General features: G+C 53.7%; 2 protein-coding genes across 2 annotated transcripts in view; both read right to left on the bottom strand.

The window, feature by feature from the left end:
- The window catches only part of LOC114688528 (carcinoembryonic antigen-related cell adhesion molecule 1-like), an 875,221-nt gene that overhangs the window by 462,817 nt on the left and 402,198 nt on the right, over positions 1 to 10,206 (bottom strand). The gene's annotated exons all lie outside the window — the stretch shown is intronic.
- Positions 12 to 9,482, bottom strand: Gsk3a (glycogen synthase kinase 3 alpha). The gene is made up of 11 exons (XM_028859977.2): positions 9,014 to 9,482; positions 7,222 to 7,409; positions 5,526 to 5,609; positions 5,256 to 5,366; positions 3,410 to 3,540; positions 3,214 to 3,320; positions 2,533 to 2,630; positions 2,354 to 2,449; positions 1,620 to 1,806; positions 1,253 to 1,345; positions 12 to 688 (listed from the first exon to the last, which is right to left on the bottom strand). Exons 1-11 carry the CDS (start codon positions 9,294 to 9,296, stop codon positions 615 to 617), a joined length of 1,452 nt encoding a protein of 483 aa, XP_028715810.1. The 5' UTR covers positions 9,297 to 9,482; the 3' UTR covers positions 12 to 614.

Raw genomic sequence — 10,206 nt, 5'->3', positions numbered from 1 at the left:
CAGACAGGAAGAAGGGTTTCATGCCAATAATTTATTGAACGGAGGTCTGTACACAGGCAAACCTTACTGTGGAAACTAAGACACCAGGGGCTCTTCCCTACTCCCTCCTTCCAGGATGGGGAGAGGGTGGAAGCCTTGGGAGCAGAGGACAAGAGGGGGGTACAGCTGAAGGGGGGCAGGTTGGATGGTGTGAATCGACGTTTTTCTTTAAGAAAAAAATTATAACAATCTATTTACACCCAGGGGGCCAGGGAAGGGAAGAGGAGGTGGGCTGGGCTGGTTCTATTTACAAGGGACATGGGGGGGAGGGGGAAGGAGTGGTAGCCTGGGGGAGGGGAGGGGACCAAGGGGGTAGAAGGTCCTCATACCCCCAAATCCCCTGTCCATCCTTCTCTTCCCTCCCCACAACCAGTTAAAATCCTCTTTAAAAAGCCCCCCACAAAGGTGAGGCTGGTGAGGGAGGGAGGGCCTAGATGTTGGGGGTAGGAGTTCATTTACCTCTGCCCTCTAGTCTAGGGGCCCAGCCAGGGCAGGAGCTTGATGGGCTATGGCCCCCCTTCCCAGCCCCACTTGGGAGTTCCCAGATGGATGTGGAGGGGTAGTTGGTGGGGCCCTCAAGAAGAGTTAGCGAGGGTAGGTGTGGCATCAGGTGCCTGCCAGTCTGGGCCGGTTTGAGTCTCAGTTAAAGCTGAAGAAGGAGAGGGAAGGAGTGGACAGTTAGCCTTCGCCTCGTACCCCACCCCATGCCCATGAGAGCACAACTTCCTTCAAGACACTATGCAAGAAACTGACAGCTGTCACTTGAGGTTCAGGGCTACAGACTCAGATGCCAAAGGGCCAGCTTGACACTACAGTGGCTCACATCAGGGAGCCACCCTCCACAGGAGAAGGGGGCAGCTGGATAGAGCTCCAGCTGCTGTCAGGAGAAAGGCAGACCACAGCTGCCAAATCCAATTTTCTTCCCCAAAGAAACAGGAAATCTGGGTTTTTAACCAAAATGGCCCAATCTTTAAATGTGGGCAACTTTCTGTTTATTCGTTCAGACCAAGAAATGTTTGGTCGTCTAGTTGGCACTTAAATGTGGGCAGTACTGCCCGATAAAGCTGGCTGCTGACATACTGTAAATGCGCCTTCTGTGCCATCAAATGTCACCAACTGAAAACCTGTAGGAAGCTGCTGTCACCAAGGACAGCCCCCACTTCACAGGCGCTGCTTTAGCCCTCAACACGTGCACACGTGCTCCCCAGCTTACCTTGTGAGGACGAGGTGAGGGCAGCAGGGCCTGCTGGGGACCTCAAGTGAGGAGGGATGAGAATGGCGTTGAGAGACGGTTGGATGGAGAGCTCTAGACACAGGAATTCACATGCCCAGTCAGGGAGAGGCAGGGCATTCGGAAAGCCAGTTAGGGTTAGGACGGGGTACCCACGGGGACCCAGTTACGGCAAGGCCAGGTGGTTAGCCACAGGACTCTTAAGTGTAAAACTGGAGAAGGCCTTGGCATCCAGCTACAATGTGGAAACATCTGGCTGAGCCCAGGGCCGCCCTGTACCCTCTCAGCTCCCAGTCCTGTCTCTCCACATCCCCCCAACAACTCCTCGAGGCCCAAGCTGTGCTCTCACCACCAGGACTGAAGTTGAAGAGGGGGGGAAGCGGGCGGTTGTTGGGGAGCTGGGTTCCGAGACACCGCAGTTCATCAAAGAAGCTGTGGGCACAGGCCTCTAGTGGGGAGAGCCTTGAGGATGGAGTGTACTCCAGCAGGCTCGAGCAGAGCGCAATGGCCTCAGGTGGTGTCCGAGATTTGAACACCTGTGGGTAGAGTTAAGTGGGTGGGTGCTGTGGCCCCAGTGTGGTGTGCCTCATAGTGCGTACCCGTGGCTGCCTGCCTCCCTGACAATCCAACTCCCCAATAAGGAAACAGGCGTAAACACTGAGCTGGGTTTCCTTGCCACTACATAAATGGGAATCTTGTATTTACCTATGGGTTCTCAACTTTTAAAATTCTATAAACTTCAAAATCTGAAAGTGTTGTTGACTGACTCCCTGGATAACTTCAGGACACCCCACCCCACCCCAGCCTTAATTTATTGTTATGTCTTAGATCTGTTTATTTTACTTTATGAGTGTTGTGCCTGCGTGCATGTGCCTTAACCACCTGCATGCCTGTAGGATCCAGCTGGCTTACAGGTAGTTGTGAGCTGCCATGTGGATGCTGGGACTGGAACCCAGGTCCTCTGCAACAGTAACAAGTGCTCTTAACCACTAAGCCATGTCTCCAACCCCACAGGCCAGAGCAGTTGGCCTCCAAGGGGACCCACCCCTTCAGCCATGCTGTGTATGTCCCTAGTTCTGCTACCTTTGTCCAGGGGTGAGCTTTGATCTGCGGGAACTTGAACTCTGTGTAGTTGGGGTTCATCTCTCGGATTTGTTCCCGGGTTGGTGTTCCTAGTACCTGTCAAGGAAAGGGAGGGGTGTGAGACAAGGGCCCTTTCTTAGGCCCACCCCTGCCCTCCCTGGCTCTGCCCCTGCCTTCACCTTGATGATCTCCACAAGCTGGTCCACCCCACTGTCCCCAGGGAAGATGGGCTGGCCAAGAAGCAGCTCAGCCAGTACACAGCCAGCCGACCACACATCTGAAGGGAAGGGTAGAGGGTCAATACTAGGCAGCCAGAGCCACCAAGCCCAGTCCTTTGCACACTCCGCTCGCTCCTCATGGCTGTCTCAGAGGTACTGGCCCGAGAGGTACCATACCCAGTGGGAACACTGTGGGAACTGATCCTCAACTTCCAGGGCCACCTGGCTCAGAGTTCACACCTGCGGACCATACCAGCTCCCAGACTGACATTCCCCTTCAACTCTTTCACATTTCAGCCTTCCCTCAGGACAGAGAAAGACAGGCCCCGGGAGCAGGCCATACCCTCCTGCTCACAGTTCCCTCGAACGCAACAGGCTGACTGGGAGGGAGGGTCTAGAGGCAGTCAGTTTTGAAATCTCAGCCCTGCCCTGGCCAGCTGTTGAGCCCCTGGAGGGGAGCGGCACAGCATCCAGCCTTCCATTGCTTAGCTGCTCAAACAAGATGCCCCAGCGCCAGCCTCCTCAGCCTGTGAGGACCAGTGTAGGAACAGACGGTAAGCTTTAATCACCAAGCCTGCAACAGTACCCAAGAGCTCAAAACCTGCCAGACTGCCACTCCCCAGTCCCCGTCCCCTAACTGACCGATGGACGAGGTGTAATCAGTGGCTCCGAAGATGAGCTCTGGGGCACGGTAGTACCGAGAACAGATGTAGGAAACATTGGGCTCCCCCCGAACCAACTGCTTTGCACTGTGGGAAGAGACGGTAGGGTTGAGCATAAACCCAAGGCTGAGGTTCTCACCCCTTTAGGCACCCCACAGGCTCCAGGTCAAACCTACCTGCCAAAATCGCAGAGCTTGAGGACAGCAGTGTCGGGGTCCACAAGCAAATTCTGGGGCTTGATGTCACGGTGACACACGCCTTGGGAGTGGATGTAGGCCAAGCTCCGGAAGAGCTGGTACATGTACACCTAAGATGGGCAGGGCACAGCTCAGCTCCAGCCCACTGCTTCCCACACGCACATCGTTGGCCCCACCAGGCCACTGTCCCTGCCAGCTATCCCTTGGCCTCGGTTCCTGAGTCCTGTGGGAAACCCCTGGTTCTAGAACTTTAGTGCCTGCCACAATCACTTGGATTTACCAGAATAAGCCAGAAGGCCTCATTCCCAATTTCTGATTCTGCAGCTTGAGGATGGCATGCTGGGCTTGGGCCTGGCCCCCACATAGGGAACTGCTGCCCCGGTCACCCCCAGCATGAGCCTCAGGAGTGACACCAGAAGGTCTTGCCATAACACAGGGTGTGGGCCAGGCACTCTGCTTCCCCCGTCACCAAAACCACCCCCTGCTGACAGCTCTTCTCCAGCTTCATTTCCTGCCTTCCTTACACCCACTGACTAGAACCTAAGTAAGGTTTTTAGTTTTGATTTGCTTTTAATTTGTATTACATTTTGATTGTGTGTACATGCCCGCCCCTGGGGGAGGGGGTTACACATTCGCCACAGACCACAACTGGCAATCAGAGGACAACTTGCTGACGTCGGTTCTTTCTTTCAACATGTGAGTCCCAGTAATTGGTTCTCAAATTTGGTAGTAAGCATCTTTACCCATGGAACCTTTCTGGAAATTTTTTTAAAATTTTTATTTATTTATTCATTTATTTTTTGGAGTTAGGGTCATACACTAGCTTCTAAGCTGGCCTTGAACTTGCAACCCTCCTGCCTTAGCCTCCTCAGTGCTGGGATTTACAGGCATGCACCACTACATGCAGCCAGGACCTTTGAGTTTGCATTCTCCTGCATCCCCTGGGCCTGATGTATATGTACCTCAACACACAAGGCTGTTTCTGGGACCCCCTCCTCCTGTGCCTGTATCACACTACTCTCCTCCCAGGTTCCTTGGTTTTTCTCGCCCCCAGGCAGGGAAGGGGTGTTCAGTTTCCAGAACTCCCCGTGGCCCTCTACATTAGCAGCAGCTCCTCAGCTTTGTCATTGTCTGTGATGGTGCCTATAACCTCATCAAACACAGGTCTTGGTTTTAAAGACAGTCCTGGCTGTCCTGGAGCTTACTATGTAGACCAGGATGGCCTTGGACTGAGAGATCCTCCTGCCTCTGCCTCCTGAGTGTTGGGACAAAAAGTGTGTACCACCATGCCCAGCCAAACAGCTCTTCACAAGCAAGGCCTGGGTTTCAGTCAGCTGTGCCTCAGGAACTGCTCAGCATTGGCTAAGCATAGGAGCAGCCACAGCACAACTCAGAACTGAACTGCCCTCCCAGTAGAGAGAGCCCAGCAGCAGCAGCAGCCACAGGCACAGCCCACAGCAGCAGCAGCAGCTCACCTGGGTACAAGTGCTGAAGCCATGAACAGGCCCACAGGTGATACGGGGAGAGGCCTGCCTGGCTCTTCTGTGTGGCTACACCCTTCCTGTAGCCTCTAGGCTTTCGCACTTACCCCAACCCCAATGGTCCTACTGTGTGGAGCAGCTCCTTTTCCACCTCCTTGGCAAGCCCTTGCCTTGGCCCTCCCCTGGACTTAGCCAAACCCATCTGCAAGCTACAAGGCTGAGGATGGGGAGCGTTGGCCTCCAAAGACCAACCTAACTGAAAGATAAAGGAACCCATAGGCATAGTTGGCCCAGAACCCCTGGTTTTGTGGGCCTGTGCTCCAGCAGCCTGCCTGCCTGCCTACCTTGACATAGATGATAGGGATGATCAGCTTGGCCTTGGTAAAGTGACGGGCCACCCGGTACACTGTCTCGGGCACATATTCCAGCACCAGATTTAAATACAGCTCATCTTTCTGGAGGGCAAAGGAGAGATGAGACATTGTAAGGGAAGAGGGAAGGTGTGCAGAGAACAGTGAGGGACAGACAGGACCTCGTGGGAAAGGCAGGCAGGAAAATGGATAGCATCTGAGTATGGCAATACCCCTACACACCTTAGATTCCCAATGTCTCACCTTCTCCCCACTGGAGTAGAAAAAGTACCGTAGCCTCACGATATTGCAGTGGTCCAGCTTACGCATAATCTGCAGCTCTCGGTTCTAGAGGGCAAAGGGAGAATCTCAATACATCCGATTCCCTGCCTCCCTCTGGCCCCAGCACCATCACCTCCACCCCACACCTATTTCTGCTAACAGAGCAGGCAGCTCTTCCCTGTGTTCCAAACTCAAGGCTCCGAAGCCTGGGGAGGGAGAAGGGAGGATTAGTCCTTCACCCCCGCCCCCTGCCCCTCACATGCAAGCTGGTGCCTATAGATCAGTTAGTCCTGGGCCACCAATGTATTTACTTCAACCCGCTTCTTAGAAGTTTTCTAACTACTGCTGGCTGACATGTAAGGCTCAATTATTTCCTTCATAACACCAGCCCTCAGCATCTCTTGGAAAATTTACTGAAGCTAGGCCTGGTGGTGCTGGCCTATGAACGCAGCTATTCGTAAGGCTAAGGCAAGAGGATTTCAAGTTCAAGGACAGTCTAGACACACCTTAGTGCGGCTCTGTGTCAAAATAAAGAGAAAAGAGTGCTAGGTAGGGATCTAACTAGCTCAGTGGTAGAGCACTTGCCCAGCATGCACAAACCTCTGGGTTCAACCCCACATACCACCAAAACTAAAGAAATGAGACCACATAAACATCACCACCAAACACAGGCACAAGCAGCCATAGATAGCAGTGGTTGCCTGGTTCACCCCGACCCCCATCACCCTCTATCACCCTCTCAATTGTGAGTACTGCTACTCACAACTCTAGCTTAGACCCTAGGCTCCATACTTCCAATCTCATCTTCCAAGTTCAGCTCCATCAAGGTCTGACTGACACCCCAGAGCAACTCCTAAGAGCCTTCACTGACCAGCCCCAGGCCCAGGCTGTTACCCCATCTAATCTGGTACAGTCCTCTACTTCTCTCTCTTTCTCCTGTTAGTTCCCCAGGCCTCTGCTAGCTCACAGAGCACCCTTTCCTCCAGAGACAGAACCCTTCCCTGCACCCAGACAAGTGACTCAAGTGAGCATCAAAAGGCTGGATTCCATTAGGCACCTGCCGACACCTGGGACAGAGCACGACATTCAGAGCTACCAGCATCAGCCTTACCAGACCTTTTCTTCTGGAAGAGATGTGACCAAGTGGTTGAGGAGAAGGACTCGGGAGTCAACAGGCCAGAGCCTCCCCCTAAAGGGCCCCTTACTATGCAGCCTCATTTCTGCTGATGTAGGGCAGGAATAGCAGCAGTACCTGCCCTCAGAAATGCTTCAGGTAAATCAAATTAGAACTTGCCTGTCAAGCACTTACACTAAAGAGATGCCCAGTAAACATTAGCTCTCAGCTATTCTGGAATTTACATTTCCCAGCTTCCTCCCAGTTCATTCCCTTTCTTCCTCTCTCCTGAGGCCCATGCTCAGGTCCCACTGAAATCCCAGACTCAGGCTGGTGAGATGTTTCAATAGATAAAAGTGCTTGCCATGCAAGCCTGATGGCCTGAGTTCGATCCCTGGATTCCACAGTAGTAGGGAAACCAACTCCCAACAGCTGCCTGACCTCCACATGTGTATCATGGCACACGTTACTAATGTTAAGAACATTAAGTTCCGGATACCATCTCTACTGCTGGGCACAACTGGCAGTCACTCCCAGTCCCAACCTCCAGTCCACCCAAGCTACCTTGAACCTTTTGTCCTGAAGAACCTTCTTGATGGCCACCAGTTCCCTCGTCTCTGCCAGCCGTGCCTGGTACACGACTCCAAACGAGCCATTGCCAATCACTTTGATGTCGGTGTAAGCCACCTCTTGGGAACGCTCTGGGCCTTGGCCTAGAGTGGCTACCACTGTGGTCACCTTCCCGCTGTCACCTAAGGAACAAAGGGAATACAATCCACTGATCTTTCCTCTTTGGCCACCATAGCCCAGGGAGGGAAAGCTGTTCAAAAAGCTCACTGCAGGGGAAGGGACAGCGATTACTCCGTGACAGAGTAACTGTCTGGCACACATCTTAGGTTCAATGCCTAAGCATGGGGGAGGAGCTTAAGTACTCCAGTGACCTGGAGCCTCTCTCCAAGGAACCCTAAATTCTACTTCCCATGTTGGAGGACACTGACATACAAACATACTTTCCATTAAAGGGTAAGCACCTTCTAATTTCTCCTTCTAGCAAACATCAGCAAGTCACTTGGTGGTGGGGGCCACCAACACCTCAGGTATAGAATCCAGCCACACTGGGCTCCCCAGCCTTTGGCCCCTTCTGCAGGGCAGGCACATGGTACCATCTTCCACTCAAAGGAATAGAAACTATGGGGTGTTCTTTCTTCAGGAAAACTTTGGCCATTCTCAGTCAGAGGGCACTCCCCAGCAAAGTTAGGACCATTACCACTGCTCCTGAGTGACAGAAATGAACCGATCGAAGTGACAATGCCCTGACCCTCCCTTGGGGATAGGGATGGGGATGCTGTTACTGTTACCAAACACTTTGCATTGGGATGGGCACTGGCCTGACCTCTCCATCTGTGTGGTCCTGAGGAGCACCTGACCTGAGAATGGAGCAGCTGATCTCCTGGACTGCTAGGGGATATTCTGTCCTGGTGCCCAGTCTCTGAAGAGCAGCAAACCTTGGTGCCATTCCTAATCATCCACTCCCTTTAGGAAACTTATCAACAAATTCTAATTGGGAGGGGGCAGTGAGTGACATTTTGAAAAATAATCCTATATTGCTTTTTTTTTAAAGCCAAAGACAGCCACTTCAAACCCATATTTTATAGTAGGTGTAACCCATGCCATCCTGTTCCATTTTTGCTAAAGGGCCCCCCCCCCATTTTTTTTAAAAGAACACTGCCGGGGAGCTTGATTTGAAGCCCATGTTATTCCCAATCTGTTCTTATTTATAAACAGCAATTATTATATACTGTCCCCATTGGGGACACAAGTCTACACATTTTCAATGGGGTAAAGTGGTAATGTCAGGCCTTATGTTTTAAGCCTGGCCCTGTTCTGTGGGAACATCAGTAATCCTAAATCTGTATTTGGAAGAGATTCAATTCAAATCCCCATTTCTGATGGAAAGGAAAGGAACAGCCCCCTTTTTGTATAGGATGGTGGCTGTGATCTTATTCTTGTCTCTTAGGGGACAATAATCCTAGATCACCATTGGCAAGTACTATGACCTCTGATCCTGTTCTCTGGTGGATGGCAACGTCGTCAAGTACCCGAGACCTTGATACTGGATACAGGAAGAATGGGGCCTGTGACCTCTGTTTCTTGGATGTTGGTAATTCTGATTCTAAACTCCAAGTGATGGTAACCCCGAAACTCCTTTATCTGGGAAGACAGAGAGCTCAGATCCCAGCCTGAAGCAGCACGGTGACCTCGAGCTTCTGTCTGAGTACATGAAAGAATCTGATCGCCGTTTGACGGGCTTGGGAAACCCAGATCACCACCCCACAGGGCGCCCCTAAGTACTCACGGCCCAGCTTCACTCCGGGCGGCGGGAAGCTAGTGCCCGCGCCGGGGCCGCCGCTGCCTCCTCCGCCGCTGCCGCTGGGGCCACCCCCGGAGCTTGAAGCTCCCACGCCCCCACCCATAGCCCCGACTGACGCCTTCCCGCCGCCAGTGCCTCCTGGGCCGGAGGCCGAGCCCCCGGGGCCGCCGCCACCGCCTCCGCCTCCGCCGCCTGGCTCCGCAAACGAGCTGGTCCGCGCCCGGCCCGAGCCCCCAGGGCCGCCTCCCGAAGGCCCGCCGCCACTCATGGCGCCGAGCGCAGGCCCAGGCCGCGGGGCTCGGGCTGCCTGGGCTGCCCCCGCCGCTGCCTCTGCCGCCGCCTCCCCTGGGCTCCGGCCTCTTCCAGGCCGCGCCGTTCGGGCTCCGGCTCCGGCCCAGCGCCCGCCGCGGGGCACGCCGGGAGATGAAGTCCCTCTGCGGTCGGCTTCGTTGTCGCCACCCACGACTCGCACAGCACGCCGGGAAATGGAGTTCTCAAGACCTCAGAGTAGCAGGCTGCGCGGGGGGGGGGGGCGCCGTGGGGGGGGGTCCGCGCTGCACGTCGGGAAATAGAGTCCTGGGTAATGTCATCCGACTCTGCCAGAAGACAACATGAAACACTTCGGAAAACACAGCCAGAGCCACACACTCACTACACAGATGCAACAGCAAACCCCATCGGGTATCAGAAATGAAACCTTATCTACTTCATTCTCGAGCGGCATCCAAGCCAGAGGCATGCCGGGAAATGGAGTCCAGTTACCCGCCTACTCTATGGGCTGTCGGAGACTTCCTGAGCCGGGTGCATCCTGGGAAATCGAGTCCGCACTCGTGAATACTCAGTTCTTGAACTGTGAAGCATACTGGGAAATGGAGTCGTCACCACGCCCTCACCGCATTGCAGGTGTAGACAGGCTTATAAAGCACGCTAAGAAATGAAGTCTCCAGTGGTCCTCACACCCCAAGTACATACTGTAACTGGAAAAGATAGGATAGGAAATGGAGTAGGCATCGCACTCTCTCTGCCCAGTTAGCTGCGCCGCAGTTCCTTCCGGGAAATGTAGTCGACACCAAGAGTTAAGTGCGTTGCTTCAGTGAGCCTGATGTCTTCTGGGAAATGAAGTTCAAGACAGCTTTGAGGAAGAGGATGGGAGCTACCATCAGCCAGAGCATGCTGGG

The sequence above is a fragment of the Peromyscus leucopus genome, chromosome 1 (genome assembly GCF_004664715.2).
Source record: "Peromyscus leucopus breed LL Stock chromosome 1, UCI_PerLeu_2.1, whole genome shotgun sequence".
NCBI lineage: Eukaryota > Metazoa > Chordata > Mammalia > Rodentia > Cricetidae > Peromyscus > Peromyscus leucopus.
Note: the sequence above shows the minus strand (reverse complement) of the source record. Positions and strands in the feature narration are given on the sequence as shown.